This window comes from Emys orbicularis, chromosome 3 (genome assembly GCF_028017835.1).
Source record: "Emys orbicularis isolate rEmyOrb1 chromosome 3, rEmyOrb1.hap1, whole genome shotgun sequence".
NCBI classification, from domain to species: domain Eukaryota; kingdom Metazoa; phylum Chordata; order Testudines; family Emydidae; genus Emys; species Emys orbicularis.
The window spans coordinates 58,708,241-58,726,642 of record NC_088685.1 but is presented as its reverse complement, the minus strand read 5'-3'; the positions used below and the strand labels follow the sequence as shown (position 1 = coordinate 58,726,642).

The 18,402-nt window shown below is 39.1% G+C and overlaps 1 protein-coding gene across 2 annotated transcripts in view; it reads right to left on the bottom strand.

Annotated features, from left to right (window-relative positions):
• SMAP1 (small ArfGAP 1) overlaps nucleotides 1-18,402 on the bottom strand; it is a 237,438-nt gene that overhangs the window by 70,530 nt on the left and 148,506 nt on the right. For both annotated transcript variants that reach the window (XM_065400523.1, XM_065400524.1), the window contains one exon: nucleotides 1,772-1,856. In XM_065400523.1, coding sequence (XP_065256595.1) covers nucleotides 1,772-1,856 — 85 coding nt within the window. The remainder of the gene's footprint in view (nucleotides 1-1,771; nucleotides 1,857-18,402) is intronic.

Below are 18,402 nucleotides of genomic sequence, written 5' to 3'. Positions count from 1 at the left end.
ATTTAACTGTTTATATATAATAAAGTTATATCCCATGTATTTGCAGAATAAGGGACTTAGACCCACTCCACAACAAGCTTTAATTTACTGTTTTTACTTAAGCAATAAAATGATGGCTATACAAAACTCTAGCGAAGGGAGCCAAGTGAGAGAGAATGGCTTTCTGAAACAGCAGAGCAAAACTTAAGAAAAAATCCTTAAATAACTACTGTATATATTTACCTTTAATATTTTAATTATATGCAAATAATTCAACTGATCATTTTTTTCTAAATAGATTTTACAGGGTTTTTTTTTTTTTTTTTTTCCCTTTCTAGAAAAAATGTGTAGGCCTTACATCAGGCTGTTTTAGAGTCCCAATTTGTGTACAGAATGATATATTACGACTTTTCCTTTCAGCTCATGCCTGAAAAGGCATAATAGGTATGACAATCTCAGAAGCACATACTGATCACATTTTAGCTGTTGATTAGTTTGCTGGTCTGGTTTCGACTCACAAAAAGCAATGAAATTCACAATTAATTTTTACTCCCGTCACAGTTAATACCATATGAGCCACAATGGCTGGCAGTAAATGACATCAGAAAGATTAAGTTCTGAGCCTCTTTTCAAGGAGGACTAGTTTTCCAGCAACTTTGAATTGTCTCGTTTTTGTAGGTTCACATCAAATCCATAACCTTCTTTTAATATTGTGTGTGTTAAATAAGGTTTGATGGCCTGTTATAGTAGACAAGTTTGATTATATAGAACTAGCATTAAAAATACTCTACCTGAATTACAGTAGTTAATGGTACATTTTATATCCCATAGAAAATACCATTAAATTTAAGATGTTAGTGTGAATTCTAAGTCACATCCAAATAAACCAGCTAGCCTGAATAGGAAACATTAGGCAATAAAAGAGATATTGACAGCTTCACTGCAATACTTTTCACAGCTCTAATCTGACAAAAGTATGAAAAGATTGTCTTCTGTTTTCCACATGCTATAGCATTAAAGGCATAAAGTTATACATACTAAGAAATAACTAAAGAATTCTCCTTAGTACCTTTTTCTGCTTCCACTATTAACCTCCCATACACCCACCCAAAGCAAAAACAGATTTACAATAATACTAGAAAGATCAGACATGGCTTTTAAAATATGGTGTGTTTTGCAATTTTCTGGTGGGGGGGGGGAGGAGAAAAGAGTATGAAGAACATGACAATATCTGTAGATAAGAAATATTTATCCTATGCAATGTATAAGTCAAAGCTAGTTCAAGACAAGTACATGGTCATCTGCCAGCCGGGGAGTGGGGGGGGGAGGGGGCGAGGGAGAGAAGCATATTCGATTAAAATGAACAATTCCCATTGTTGTCATGAGAGACTACAAAATAGTAAAGATACTGAGATTACATGAAAATATGAGGGTTGGCTGCATTCAACAGAAACTGCTTACTATTATTTTGTACTAGCATATTATAAAGATATATATACTAACAGGAATACAATAAAGCAACCATAGCATTTTGCTTCTTAAATATTTTTGTACTTTAAATGCTGAAATGTCACAGCCCACAACTCTGAAGATCACTGATAGAGAAAGGGGGGGTGGGGCGCTAAGGAGCTCATTACAGATGGAACTCAGCAGTTTTAATCATGTAATTTTCAGGTTCAACTAAAATGTCTGCTGGCATATGGAAGATAAAGCCATTATATTCGTTTCAGTAAAAGTCCTGTTGCAGTCATTTTTATAAAAGTAACAGAGAATTTCATTATTTATTACTTACCGAGTCCTAAAAGATCAACAGTAGGTTCTGGTGGTTTTTTCGGACTTGCTTTAGGCTCTAATTGCTGATCCTCTTTCTTCTGAGGCTTTAGAAAGAAAAATATTCACACTCATAAATAAGTTTTAAGATATATGGTATAAGGCTTCTTTAATACGAATAAGGATTTTAAGATTTCTTGAATACATCACAAATAAAATTTGTTTTCTAGACTAACTTTGCATATTGAAGTCTGATTATAGATTCTGTTTTCTAATGAGAATGAAGTACATGTGGAGGAGAGATGGAAGGAAAAAGCAAACTGAAATATACCCTATTCTTTCACCAGTTTTACGAAAATTCTAAATACAATATAAACTACAGGATTATTTACTGGGTTTAGGACAAGTCTAATATTTAAAAACCGCAGTGAATAAGTATAATATTAAAAAACTAACTGTTAATCATTTACTGTTAGGAATCACTGTTACTGAGTAAAATAATGACTCACTCATTTTGCACAAGTTATTTATTGACTAATTTTATTAGACCAAATTAATTATATAATTTTCCCAGTGTGGAAAAAAATGCCAGGTTTGTGAGCTTTTAAAAAGTTGAAAAGAAGAAAAATTGGGAAGTGGGGGAGGTTATGAGACTAGTAAAGAAGCACGTTTGACGTCCCTATAGGAAGAGGATATTATTAAACGGCAGATTTTTCAGCTGCTAGCGAGTACAGAGGTGGCCTTTGGGTCTGCAAAAAACCCATGCTCATAGGCACACTTAATTTGGTAGATTTAGAAACAAAGAATCCTAGCTTTTTCTTCCCCCCGCTTAAAAAAATGAGACTTTTTGTCTTTTTCTTGCAGAGACCCTTGAAAATGTAAACTGAGCATGAGGTTTGACAGTTTGTCACATTCTAAAGATTACAGGTTGCTTACATTTCCCTCCCCTAACAATTACTCAGGGTTCACTATTGGAATGTATAAAGACCTGGACCGTGAGTCCCTCAATTTCTGGAAGGATCACAAGTTACTGGTAGTTTGCAGCAGCTGGATATAGTGACACACAGGATGTCATTAACGCCACTGCAAATTCTTCTAATACATATTTAGGATAGTATTTTTTTCCTATATTCATCCCAACAGTGTATATAGTTGAATCTGCTTTTCTGTTGCCCAGTCAGTGTTACCAATAGGAAGGAGAGGCTGCTCAATAGCACAGCTGGCAGAGTGGTCTAATTTCAGACAAGGCATAGGGTGAGAACAAGGGTATCCTGCATTTTAATCCTGGCTTTAAACTCCCTCTGTGGCTTTGGTCTGAGCTTTTCCACATGAGGGCTTTCCTAGATTAGGAAATTTGCAGAAGTGTAACAAGTACTAATACAAATGTCCTTAATCTAGACAATCCTTTATGTTCCCTATGTACAAAAAGGAGATGAACAGGAATCATAGAATATTAGGGTTGGCAGAGACCTCAGGAGATCATCTAGTCCAAGCCCCTGCTCAAAGCAGGACCAACACCAATTAAATCATCCCAGCCAAGGCTTTGTCAAGCCGGGCCTTAAAAACCGCTAAGGATGGAGATTCTACCACATCTCTAGGTAACCCCATTCTAGTGCTTCACCACCCTCCTAGGACAAGGATTGCAACAAAGAGTTAGCGTTTGTGAAGTGTTTTAGATTGGATAAAACTCACCATTGTGTTCTAACAACCCTCCAGTGGCTGGGGGGTCCTGCAGACTACAAATTCCCAGTTTATTTAGACAAGTTATCCCTTGAGAAAGTATGTATAGAAATGCTTACATTGAGTACAGACCCCAGACTGTGGGCTGTAGTTAGAGGAGACCTAAAGATCTCCACCCCACTAAAGAATAGCGTTCATATCAGACCAACATTTGTAAAATAGGTCATAAACTTAAATATAAACCTAATTTTATTTGCAGTTGTATTTATAAAAATTTAGTTAGTATTGAATTAAAAGAAAGATCATAACCCAAATTAATATTGAAAAGTAAAATTATGAACAGCAAGGATTCAAATAAAAATCTAATGACAGAAGAAAAAGGGCTTCCACAACTGAGTATATTTTCATTCAATGAAATATAAATTAGAGCTAGGAATATTAATCACAATTAACCTTAACGTTTCAGGAAAGGTGCATAAATTATTACAAAAAATTATAAACACCTGGATTTTTTTCAACTGCTGTAAGGAACACTATGATCTGTGTCATGGGTCACTGCAGCTGAGAGAAGAAATGCACTTGACATGTTGCTTGTCTTATAACCTTGATTTTTTTTAAAAAGCAAGGACTGCTTTTCTCAACATATACCAACTGTTTTGAAAATAAAGCTACATTAAAATTGCACTAAATGTGCAAAATTTTCATTGCCTCAAATTAGGCTGATTATCAGGGATCTGAAAACAGCATTCTGAAATGCATTAATGCATGACAGGGCTAGTCTCAAATGCAAGCCTACCATGTGTTCATCAAAACCAAAGCACTGTCTTGCATTCATTAGTAAGAACTAGACAGATGGAATTTAAATAATATTCCCCTTTGCTTAGAAACATATTGATTTTTACAGAAAATTAATCTCATTACTTTAAAAATACAGTAAGAATATTTTTGAGTAGATTTTTTGTTTTGTTTTGTCAAATGTTGTAATTATAGGACTGTGTTTGCTTTATTAGATCTTTTATTACACATATAAACTGGCCAGAAAAGGAACTGGCAGTAAAAAGAGTTTACAAGAAAAACCAGCACAAATGATAAAGCCTAAATCAGGAATTTATGTGTTTTCAATTTCTCTTGGGAATACTGTACTACATGATCAAACTTTCCCACTAATTACACAAACAAAAATCAGTGGCATTTTACCGAGGAATAGAGTTAACATTTATATGTATATGTACTGTTGTGAACTTATACTTTTTTGTTTTGTTTTGCAAGACGCAATATTTGGTGTTTTACTTAAATCGCCAATTCCAGGAGACATTTGATTATGTAAGAATCTTAGCTTTCATTTACAAATTAATTTCTAGTTCTCATGGTTGCAGAGAAAAGCTCAAAAATGTAACTCAAGTACACAACCATGCCCAAATTTATTATTTTTAAATCTCATGATTTTTGAATATTTGTGGTTCGCGATATTGTGTGCGCTTTTTCTCACATTCTATTACAAGCAATAAATCCCTGCTTTTCATGCACTGCATTAAATCTCTTAAAAGTTGTTTCAAATAAATTTTGGAAGTGCTCTTTTCCTTAAATAACATTTTTCACTAAATGAACAAAAATGTTGATTGATCATTTAGTGAAAAAATATTTACAAGATTGTGGGAAAAGCTGACAAAGAATCTTAAACATTAAAGGTAAAGAAGTATTTGCAGAAAACACTGAACAGTTAATGCTGAAATGTCCTGCAGCTTTTGAAGGATTTATACATTTTTCAAAACGAAGAAGATAAACCCTTTTAAATATCAAACAATACAAAGGAAAATAATTTGATGAAAATGAGATTTTATAGGAACAAAGGAAAGCACATCCATTAGGTCTTTTCTACTTAAGAAATTTGTTGTTTTACAAGCATTCTAAGGGATTAGAACTTTTTTGAACACTTCACATATATGGAGATATACCTATCTCATAGAGCTGGAAGGGACCCCGAAAGGTCGAGTCCAGCCCCCTGCCTTCACTAGCAGGACCAAGTACTAATTTTGGCCCCAGATACCTAAGTGGCCCCCTTAAAGATTGAACTCACCACCCTGGGTTTAGCAGGCCAATGCTCAAACCACTGAGCTATCATCCACAAATAGGAATGATGCAACTGGTTTACATGCATTCAATTTGGAGTAGAATATACTTAGCTCTACCAACAAATTTGGTCTAAGCAATTTCAGCCTGTACCCGTTCAGTGTCACAGCATGGATGCAAACCAGCTGAAACAGTTCAATTTATCTTTCCACTTCTGTCCACAGTGAACTAGTGGCCTACCAAAATCTCTCAGAATCTGCTATTTCTAGGCATTGTGCCAGGCACTGTGGTTTTATATATATATATATATATATATTTTTTAAATAGATTTTGTGAAAGATTTTTCCCTAGAAAAGGTTTGGAAGATGCAACCAATGAACGTTAGACAAATTGACTTCAGTGGATCTGTACCAATTTACACCAGTTGAAAAGGACCATAGAAATTTCTCACATTTAAGTGTGGGGTTTTGTTTGTTTGTATAAATCAGGTAAAATGCTTAAACTTCAATTAGTTGTATCTTCCAAACAAGCACAAGTTATCTTACTGAAATTATATATTTTGCAGTAATTCCACAACAAGGTGCAATCAGGAAATCCTTTGGTACAGAGTTTACTCTGTTCCTGCTGCCTTAGGGACATGACATCCAACTTTTCCCAGGACTACCAGGAAGCTATTGGGACTGGAGGTAAGGAGTAGAAGTAAGGTCGGGCTCCCAAGTGAGGTTAGATAAGAATTCATAATTCAGACTGGCTCTTCTATTACCTTTCTTGACATTTTCTGAAGAACTGTGAAAGAGAATACAGGAACTGGGGACAATTTCAAAGAATAGAGAAGGCATATACTTTCCCAAAGCTCACCTGCATGGGAAATTTGTGAAGACTTCTGATTCTGTGGCTGTGTGGACTGGCAAAAAGATATAGATCTGGAGTTCCTAACAGCTGATACAGTTTGAGCTATTTCTGTCCAAGCGTGCAGACTTTTGAGCTATATCTTTTGTTCCGCAGACCTTTTACTCTGTACAGTGCATCAGCTACCACCAAAATATTCCTATTCAAATCAATCTAAATACATTTTGCAAGTAACATTTCAGGAGGCACTATCGAATGCTTTACGAAAATCCAAATGTATTAGCTTTACTGCATTCTTCTCATGTGCTAATTCTGAATTTCTACTAACAGACAGTTGGCAGCCTGGTAAGATTTATTCTATGGAAACCTATGCAGTTTACTGCTCACTGTTTCATTATCCTCCAAATGTGAGAGTGGATCACGTTACTTCTGAATATCAGTACTACATTTGCTTTTCTAAATTTTTTTGTTACTTTCCCACTTTACCAAATGGTTGGAGAAATCCAGTACATTATATTTATACAAATATACATCCGTTGTACAGTTAGTATATTAATCAAATCACTTAATACTCTATCTTGAAATTTGTTTTGAAAAATTCCAGTATGTTTTCTTTCATTTAAGGAAAATCTAGTCACATTCAAAATGAAATGCCTTAGCAGTGGAGTGGGTTTATTTAAGTGACATGAAAACCACACAGTAAGCTTCCATAGTAAGATCATATACAAACGTATTAGTTTACAGAAAGTGGGTTACCCAGATATGCTGGGCAACCATTATTTTTGTTCTTGATATTTTAAGCTATTACACGTTTATAAGTCTTTGGAAAATATACTTCAGACCTAATGACTCCATTCTGTGTATATGCTAATCAGTTAGTTTATGGACAGATTTTTCCCAACTTGCCAAAAATCAGTAAATATTGTGAAGTGTTATATTACTGTTGTAACCTGTATCAGAATGAATTAACTTTCTATTCATTGAAAGCACCACTCAGTCCCCTCTTCACAGCTGTGATATGCAACAGTTCTTCACCCAAGTTTACTAACATCTTTTCAATGTAATCTTTATGACAAATAGTTTTCTAACCAAAGTTTACCACTATTTCATCTAAACAATGCTGTTTGTAATGGACAATATTCACTACATGACTGGAATTAAATTTTTCCACTCAGGATCCTCTTTATCCTTCAATTTACATAAGGCACTATGTTTATCACTTATTTCCATTTTCCGGCCATTATACTTCCTAAGCAGCAAGTTAAATAAGTGGAAAAACACTTAGGCCCTTAGGCCCAGATTTTTAAAGGTATTTTGGCATTTTTCCACTTAGTGTTGCAACACCTGACTGACTTCAGAGCCTAACTGTAATTTGCAAAAGTGACTTAGGCACTTATGAGTGACCCTAAATCTCGGATGGGTTTCTAAGTCACTTCTGATAACGAGACTTAGGTATTTGGAACACCTCAAAATCTGGGTGTTAGCTTTTTGTTTTCAGTGCAGCTATCATAGAATCATAGAAAAGTAGGACTGGAAGGGAACTCAAGAGGGGGAAGCCATTTATGACAATTTTACACCAAAATCAGAGAGAGTGAGAGAGACCTGATTGGTACATAAGTTCCATTCTTGAATAGTCCTGCTTATGTGGATCTCACACTTGATTTAGCTTTATGAAGAGAACTGTCTTGAGAAATGCTAAACACAAATACTCTATGTATGGTATGCACAGAAAGGTATGATAAGAAGGGAAAGCCACAGTGTATAGGATACATAAGTATTTCATAAACAATGAAGATGCTACATTTAGTTTATAGCAAGGATTGGCAACCTTCGGCCCACGGCCCGCCTGGGTAAGCACCCTGGTGGGCCGGGCCGGTTTGTTTACCTGCCGCGTCCGCAGGTTCGGCCGATCGCAGCTCCTGCTGGCTGCGGTTCGCCGCTCCAGGCCAATGGGTGCTGTGGGAAGCAGCACGGGCCAAGGGATGTGCTGGCTGCTGCTTCCCGCAGGCCCCATTGGCCTGAAGCGGCGAGCCGCGGCCACTGGGAGCCGCGATCGGCCGAACCTGCGTACACGGCAGGTAAACAACCGGACCGGCCTGCCTGGGTGCTTACCCTGGCAGGCCGTGTGCCAAAGGTTGCCTATCTCTGGTTTATAGGTACAGCATGACAATAAGCTCCCATGTTTTGTAGCAGAGCAATACAGCTTGACAAGCTGGCTTGTCCATCATAAGAACGGCCATACTGGGTCAGACCAAAGGTCCATCCAGCCCAGTATCCTGTCTACCGACAGTGACCAATGCCAGGTGCCCCAGAGGGAGTGAACCTAACAAGTCATGATCAGGTGATCTCTCTCCTGCCATCCATCTCCACCCTCTGACAAACAGAGGCTAGGGACACCATTCCTTACCCATCCTGGCTAATAGCCATTAATGGACTTAACCTCCATGAATTTACCTAGTTCTCTTTTAAACCCTTTTATAGTACTAGCCTTCACAATCTCCTCAGGCAAGGAGTTCCACAGGTTGACTGTGGGCTGTGTGAAGAAGAACTTCCTTTTATTTGTTTTAAACCTGCTGCCCATTAATTTCATTTGGTGGCCCCTAGTTCTTATATTATGGGAACAAGTAAATAACTTTTCCTTATTCACTTTCTCCACACCACTCATGATTTTATATAGCTCTATCATATCCCCCCTTAGTCTCCTCTTTTCCAAGCTGAAAAGTCCTAGCCTCTTTAATCTCTCCTCATATGGGACCCATTCCAAACCCCTAATCATTTTAGTTGCCCTTTTCTGAACTTTTTCTAATGCCAGTATATCTTTTTTGAGATGAGACCACCACATCTGTATGCAGTATTCAAGATGTGGGCATACCATGGATTTATATAAGGGCAATAAGATATTCTCCGTCTTATTCTCTATCCCTTTTTTTAATGATTCCTAACATCCTGTTTGCTTTTTTGACCGCCACTGCACACTGCGTGGACGTCTTCAGAGAACTATCCACGATGACTCCAAGATCTCTTTCTTGATTAGTTGTAGCTAAATTAGCCCCCGTCATACTGTATGTATAGTTGGGGTTATTTTTTCCAATGTGCATTACTTTGCATTTATCCACATTAAATTTCATTTCCCATTTTGTTGCCCAATCACTTAGTTTTGTGAGATATTTTGAAGTTCTTCACAGTCTGCTTTGGTCTTAACTATCTTGAGCAGTTTAGTATTGTCTGCAAACTTTGCCACCTCACTGTTCACCCCTTTCTCCAGGTCATTTATGAATAAGCTGAATAGGATTGGTCCTAGGACTGACCCTTGGGGAACACCACTAGTTACCCCTCTCCATTCTGAAAATTCACCATTTATTCCTACCCTTTGTTCCCTGTCTTTTAACCAGTTCTCAATCCATGAAAGGATCTTCTCTCTGATCCCATGACAACTTAATTTACGTAAGAGCCTTTGGTGAGGGACCTTGTCAAAGGCTTTCTGGAAATCTAAGTACACTATGTCCACTGCATCCCCCTTGTCCACATGTTTGTTGACCCCTTCAAGAACTCTAATAGATTAGTAAGACATGATTTCCCTTTACAGAAACTATGTTGAGTTTTGCCCAACAAGTTATGTTCTTCTAGGTGCCTGACAATTTTATTCTTTACTATTGTTTCAACTAATTTGCCCGGTACTGACGTTAGACTTACCAGTCTGTAATTGCCGGGATCACCTCTAGAGCCCTTTTAAAATATTGGCGTTACATTAGCTATCTTCCAGTCATTTGGTACAGAAGCCGATTTAAAGGACAGGTTACAAACCATAGTTAATAGTTCCGCAATTTCACTTTTGAGTTCTTTCAGAACTCTTGGGTGAATGCCATCTGGTCCCGGTGACTTGTTACTGTAAAGTTTATCAATTAATTCCAAAACCTCCTCTAGTGACACTTCAATCTGTGACAATTCCTCAGATTTGTCACCTACAAAGGACGGCTCAGGTTTGGGAATCTCCCTAACATCCTCAGCCGCGAAGACTGAAGCAAAGAATTCATTTAGTTTCTCTGCACTGACTTTATCATCTTTAAGTGCTCCTTTTGTATCTCGATCGTCCAGGGGCCCCACTGGTTCTTTAGCAGGCTTAGGGTTTTGAGTTTTTAGCTAGCTGTTCTTCAAACTCCTTTTTGGCATTTCTTATTACATTTTTACACTTAATTTGGCAGTGTTTATGCTCCTTTCTATTTACCTCACTAGGATCGGACTTCCACTTTTTAAAAGATGCCTTTTTATCTCTCACTGCTTCTTTTACATGGTTGTTAAGCCACGGTGGCTCTTTTTTAGTTCTTTTACTGTGTTTTTTAATTTGGGGGTATACATTCAAGTTGGGCCTCTATTATGGTGTCTCTGAAAAGTGTCCATGCAGCTTGCAGGGATTTCACTATAGTCACTGTACCTTTTAATTTCTGTTTAACTAACCTCCTCATTTTTGCATAGTTCCCCTTTCTGAAATTAAATGCCACAGTGTTGGCTGTTGAGGTGTTCTTCCCACCATAGAAATGATTGTGTCCCACTAATTGTCCCCACTCCACCAGGTTTCCGTGATGCCTATTATATCAATATCCTCCTTTAACGTGAGGCACTCTAGTTCACTCATTATTTAGACTTCTAGCATTTGTGTACAAGCACTTTAAAAACTTGTCACTGTTTATTTGTCTGCCCTTTTCTAATATGTCAGATTCTTTTTTATGTGAATGTTTCTTGTCTGATCTGGCCCTTACATTATCCTCTTCCATCCTCTCCTCCTGACTAGAGCCTAGAGAATCTCTATCAATAGACTCTCCTCTAAGAGAAGTCTCTGTCCGATCCACGTGCTCCGCTGCAGCAATCGGCTTTCCCCCATCTCTTAGTTTAAAAACTGCTCTGCAACCTTTTTAATGTTAAGTGCCAGCAGTCTGGATCCACTTTGGTTTAGGTGGAGCCCATCCTTCCTGTATAGGCTCCCCCTATCCCAAAAGTTTCCCCAGTCCCCTCCTCTCTACACCATTGTCTCATCCACGCATTGAGACTCTGAAGCTCTGCCTGCCTACCTGGCCCTGCGCATGGAACTGGAAGCATTTCTGAGAATGCTACCATAGATGTCCTGGATTTCAGTCTCTTTCCTAGCAGCCAAAATTTGGCCTCCAGGACATCTCTCCTACCTTTCCCTATGTTATTGGTACCTACATGTACCACGACCACCGGCTCCACCCCAGCACTACACATAAGTCTATCTAGATGCCTCGAGAGATCTGCAACCTTCGCACCAGGCAGGCAAGTCACCATACGGTTCTCCCAGTCATCACAAACCCAGCTATCTATGTTTCTAATAATCAAATCTCCCATTACTAACACCTGCCTTTTCCTAATGACTGGAGTTCCCTCCCCTGGAGAGGTAACCTCAGTGCGAGAGGATACCCCAACATCATCTGGAAGGAGAGTCCCAACTATGGGAAGGTTTCCCTCTGCTCCCGTTGACTGCTCTCCTTCCCTGAGCTTTTCATCCTCCTTCACAGCGCAGGGGCTGTCTGACCGGAGGTGGGACAAATCTACAGTGTCCCGGGAAAGCCTCATCAACATACCTCTCTGCCTCCCTTAGCTCCTCCAGTTCCACCACCCTGGCCTCCAAAGCCCGGACTCAGTCTCTGAGGGCCAGGAGCTCCTTGCAACGAATGTACACATACGTCACCAGCAAACAGGGCAGGTAATCATACATGCTGCACTCGGCGCAATAAACTGGATAGCCCCCAATCTGCTGCTGTGCTTCTGCCTGCATTCTCTCCTACAGCTACCTAGGTTAATGAAAGATTTGATTATAGTTTAGGTTAAAGGTTTAAAGAATGGCAAGTGTACCTCGCCCGCTGCACTAAAATGCTTTTTGATTTCTAACATTATTAGTCTGGTTAATAACCATTGTGGCAAATATTAAGGATTTTCTAGGTCTTGACTTGTGCTAGATTGTGAACATACTCTGTGAGAGTTCCTCAAGGAAACACACAGAGCTGGAAGCAGTAGTCACAAAACTTTAGCAGTAGTCTTTATTGAGGTAGTAAAATGAGCCTAATGTAGTCTCCTCCTTCCTAAAGCTGGACATACGTTTGAAATACAGTATTTTCAGATCAAGTATATGCATCTGGAAGAAGTTTTAGCAGTTATCACAACTGAAAGGCTTGCTTGCATTTGGGCTCAATCAGCCTTTCAGAAAAGGGATACAGGGCTATTTTGGTGGGCAGGAATTCTGCTTTTGGATATAAAATACCAAGCAGAGTAATTGCCAGTATTATGAATAATAATTGTAGTATCTTTCAGGTTTTTTAGTACTATATTGACTGCAGTATTTTCTATATTTGTCATATGCATACTGTTAATAATGGCAGTTTTGAACATAGGCCACAAGCACAGAGAAATCTCTCTACGCAAACTCACATCTGCAACTAGCACCTAGGTGTTTTGTCAACTCAAAATGACAATATTTGGAAACAAATCCATATCCCCCCAAATTTTGTCCTCAATTTCTTGCTTTAATCTGTGTCAATAAATTCATTGTCCATCCTCTCTCATTTCATTCCCACTAATTCAGATCATCTCTAAATCCTGCCAGTTCTTCTCTCTGAAATCCAGTCTTCTTTCTCTAGTTCTCCTGCTCTTATCATCACTTGTTAATTTAAACTGTACACTGCTTAGACACCAGTGGTACAATAAAAATAAAGTCTCATGTGGTGACACAACACTGATGTACTTCAATAGATAAGAGTTGTGCATACAGCACCAAAAGAAGTACATGTTTCCTCTTTGAAGTACTTAATACATAAAATTACATTTCTTATCTGGACCCATTTGTAAATTTTATAAAATATTTTTTAATACAAATCAAGTTCTCACTTTTGTGCATTTACCATTAAAACTTTTGTGACAAATCCTTTATCAAAATGAAAAGATAATATTATATATATATATATATATATATATATATATATATATATATATATATATATATATATATATATATATACACACACACACCCACCTACTACATTAACTGAAAAATAGTAATGATATAATGGATGCCAACTATGCTAAATTTTCACTTGGTCACAGTAAAATTGGTTGTTTTGGATTTACCAGATGCACATTCCTGTTCCTGCGTATTCGGCAGCAAGTACAATGCTATCAACCTTTATGCAGCCAGTCATTCAGCTTTAAAGTTTTGACCTAATAAACCAGAAGACATAAAATTCATGTCCTAACAAATTTAGAAAGCAGTCAGCTGTGAGTGGATAAAAATTAGACTATCTATAATTTATTTAAAAAAAAATGTATAAAAACAAGACTATAGACCTACTTAGATAAAATAATTTTATAAAATGTAATTCATGCTGAGCAGATGTCTCATTCAAATTATTAAAGTCTTCATTAGTGGGAGCTTTAGCAGCCAATCTGCTTGTAATTCATAAAACTACTCAAGATAATTTAATCAAAAATAATTTACTTTCCAACTCCTGCATTTTTGTTCCATTTCCCTGCCATTTTAAATATATGATAGCATAGCTGAAAGCCCAACACTTTTCAGTCTATCAATTTTGGTAAGGAAATTAAATAACCATGTTCAATATATACTGTTCAAAATACAGTTCCACATTATAACTGAACTAGGCAAATAATCCAATTCTACATTAATAAGATCATACAAATACCATTCTAAAACATTTAAGCACAAATTCATGGAGAATGGATGGAAAAATTTCCATTATCTTAATTATAAAAACAAAACAATTTATACATCTTTAATTGCAACACTAATTCACACTTGGCGTTGCAGCTAGCAAGGGATGTTAAGAGTAACAAGAAAGGTTTCTACAGGTATGTTAGCAACAAGAAGGTGGTCAGGGAAAGTGTGGGCCACTTACTGAATGGGGGAGGCAACCTAGTGGCAGAGGATGTGGAAAAAGCTAATGTACTCAATGCTTTTTTTGCCTCTATCTTCACGAACACGGTCAGCTCCCAGACTACTGCACTGGGCAGCACAGTATGGGGAGGAGATGACCAGCCCTCTGTGGAGAAAGAAGTGGTTCAGGACTATTTAGAAAAGCTGGATGAGCACAAGTCCATGGGGCCGGATGCACTGCATCCGAGGGTGCTAAAGGAGTTGGCGGATGTGATTGCAGAGCCATCGGCCATTATCTTTGAAAACTCATGGCGATCGGGCAAGGTCCCGGATGACTGGTAAAAGGATAATGTAGTGCCCATCTTTAAAAAAGGGAAGGAGGATGATCCAGGGAACTACAGGCCAGTCAGCCTCACCTCAGTCACTGGAAAAACCATGGAGCAGGTCCTCAAGGAATCAATTTGGAAGTACTTCGAGGACAGGATCAGGAACAGTCAGCATGGATTCACCAAGGGCAAGTCATGCCAGACTAACCTAATTGCCTTCTATGATGAGATAACTGGCTCTGTGGATGAAGTGAAAGCAGTGGACGTGTTATTCCTTGACTTTAGCAAAGCTTTTCATACTGTCTCCCACAGTATTCTTGCCAGCAAGTTAAAGAAGTATGGGCTGGGTGAATGGACTATAATGTGGATAGAAACCTGGCTTGATGGTCGGGCTCAACGGGTAGTGATCAGTGGCTCCATGTCTAGTTGGCAGCCGGTATCAAGTGGAGTGCCCCAAGAGTTGGTCCTGGGGCCGGTTTTGTTCAATATCTTCATTAATAATCTGGAGGATGGCGTGGATCAGCAAGTCCGCAGATGACACTAACCTGGGAAGAGTGGTAGATACGCTGGAGGGTAAGGATAGGATACAGAGGGACCTAGACAAAATAGAGGATTGGGCCAAAAGAAATCTGATGAGGTTCAACAAGGACAAGTGCAGAGTCCTGCACTTAGGACAGAAGAATCCCTTGCACTGTTACAGACTAGGGACCGAGTGGCTAGGCAGCAGTTCTGCAGAAAAGGACAGAAGGGTTACAGTGGACGAGAAGCTGGACATGAGTCAACAGTGTGCCCTTGTTGCCAAGAAGGCAAATGGCATTTTGGGCTGTATAAGTAGGGGCATTGCCAGCAGATCGAGGGACGTGATCATTCCCCTCTATTCGGCATTGGTGAGGCCTCATCTGGAGTACTGTGTCCAGTTTTGGGCCCCACATTACAAGAAGGATGTGGAAAAATTGGAAAGAGTCCAGCGGAGGGCAACAAAAATGATTAGGGGTCTGGAGCACATGACTTATGAGGAGAGGCTGAGGGAACTGGGATTATTTAGTCTGCAGAAGAGAAGAATGAGAGGGGATTTGATAGCTGCTTTCAACTACCTGAAAGGGGGTTCCAAAGAGGATGGATCTAGACTGTTCTCAGTGGTAGCAGTTGACAGAACAAGGAGTAATGGTCTCAAGTTGCAGTGGGGGAGGTTTAGGTTGGATAAAACTTTTTCCTCTAGGAGGGTGGTGAAGCACTGGAATGGGTTACCTAGGAAGGTGGTGGAAACAGCTGCCAAAACCGTAGCATTTAAAGCTCCCGCAAAACTTGCCTATAGATAGTTGGTACACCTGGCACAATACCCAGTATCAAAAATACAGCACTCAGTGAGATCCCACAGAGTGGGGACTTTGAAGTATATAATAGGACTTGAAAACCTAATTTGCAGAAATGATATCTCTCACGTCATTCAGAATTTGAGCATATAGCCAGCTTAGCTTACTTAGAACAGTCTTTTTCAACCTGTGGTATGCAGACTATGTCTAAGATTTCCCAAAGGGGTCCGCACGTGTACTGGAAATTTTTTAGTGGTCTGCAAATGAAAAAAGGTTGAAAACCACTGACTTACAGGACAAAAATCTAGAATAACCTACACTGTATGTTGTTCACTATAGTTCAATAAGAACTCAGAAAATTTTGTACAAACTGATGTTACATTTTATTATGTCAAGAATCATGTTTATAAAAAAATCTTAACAGCTTCTACTATTAAGACAATACTATATTGGCTCAATCCAATTTAAATGAAAACAATATCTTGCATTAGTTGAACCTAGATAAATCAATTAGTAACATATTGTGAATTACCCTATTAATGTATGAAAATCTAGAGTTGACTTGTTGGTCCCTTCCATTTGAAAGTGGACTGAGAATTGCTCCTCTGTAGAACTGAACCATTACGTTTTCTAATTATTAAAGAAATTTCTCTGACAAGGACAAGACAATCAAACTCTACTTTACATTGCATATTTGATCGAGTAATTACCAAAAGCAGCACGACAAAAGCCACATAAAAATCAAAATCGTACATGTCTGAATTTAACTAAGAACAAATCAGTGATGGATTGCCTGCTGGAAATAACTCTCCTCTGATTAACTTAACTATTGTTAAGCACCATCTGTGCTGTTTGAGACCAACATATTCAAGACTTCCACAACACCCCAATGAGGTGAGGGAAATACTTTATAGTGTGTACTGTACGAATTGCAGTTCTCTCAAATCAACGGCCTCGTTATGCTCTGTTCTCATTTTGTTGTTCTCATTTTGCAGAAAATACTAAAAAGACAGAGATGCCCCCATATATTTATACACCACATGGTGATAGCCATGCAATAAACTGCCAAGTGATGGGTTAAATGCAACCTACTAATTGAGTACTTTACCAGCATACTGTCCACTCATGCATCAGCTCAATGACTATGTCCAGCATTCTAACCCTTGGATCAGCTTTCAGACAGACATTTTAAAGAAAAAAACCACCCTCAGAAAAATACCAAACTTCCTTCCACCAAACAACAGTGGTCTGACGCAGTAGAGTTCTCAGCCACGTATATATGTACTTCTGGGGGTATGCAGAAGCCTTCCAGCGGGGTACATCAACTCAGCTAGATATTTGCCTAGTTTTACAACAGGCTACTGTAGTGAGGCAGAGGAGCCTCCTTCCAAGCCAGAGGGGAAGGGACCACTCTCTGCACCTGAGTGGATGGAGCCAGGCCGGAGCCCTCATGCTAGAAGTGAGAGGCAGGACAGGAAGTGTAAGAGTCAGGGCCTCCAGCTTAGTTGAAGAGAAGCCAGGGAAGAAGACAGAGGCCTCTTGCCTGCTGCCTATGACCAAACTGAGTAGCCCCCTGCCCCCAGAGGAGACCAAATCCAGAGATGAGCCACTGAGCATGCCAGTAACTGAATATCCCAAGGAGACGTAGGACCCCTGGACACTGGAACACCTCACCGGATTGTGGCAGGAAATAGTCCAGGAAAATCAGACTTTAGTCCGATTTTGCAGTTTGTGCTCAGGTTGGTGTGTTTCGGTGGGATCTCTGTTGACCCAGTGGCAAAGCCCTCCACAACTGTCAGGGCCCTGTGCTGGGACCTGGTAGGGTGGGCCTGGCTCTCCCTATCCCTTGCGGCCACCCCACCCCTGGGGTGGCCACCTACTCACCTTAAGCGAAAGACTGCTTGCTGCTCTGCCCTGCCCAGAAGGCCAGAGCCCTATAGACTGCCTATTGTTCAGCCCTGCCTGAGTGCCTGAGCTCCCTAGACTGTTTACCACCCTGACCTGTGACTGGGCTGACCCCACAGTGACCCAGTGAGGTGGAATGGCCTCCCTCTAAGCCCGAGTGGGAGGGATAACCGCCAACCCATTACAACTATATAAAAAGCACTTGCGAACTAAAATTTCATATAGACAATGACTCGTTTATACTGCTCTATACACTGAAAGGCATGTACAATATTTATATTCAAATTGATTTATTTTATAATTATATGGTAAAAATGAGAAAGCAAGCAATTTTTCAATAATAGTGTGCTGTGACACTTTTGTATTTTTATGTCGGATTTTGAAAGCAAGTAGTTTAAGTGAGGTGAAACTTGGGGTACGGAAGACAAATCAGACTCCTGAAAGGGATACGGTAGTCTGGAAAGGTTGAGCGCCCCTGATCTGAGGTGCTGAGAGGCAATTCAGTCCTGCTAATATCCCCAGATATATCTAGAAAGAGATACTTTATATCACTGGAAAGCTATGCACATCACCCTCTCTCCTGTTTCTAGCCATAATATATTGTGAAATG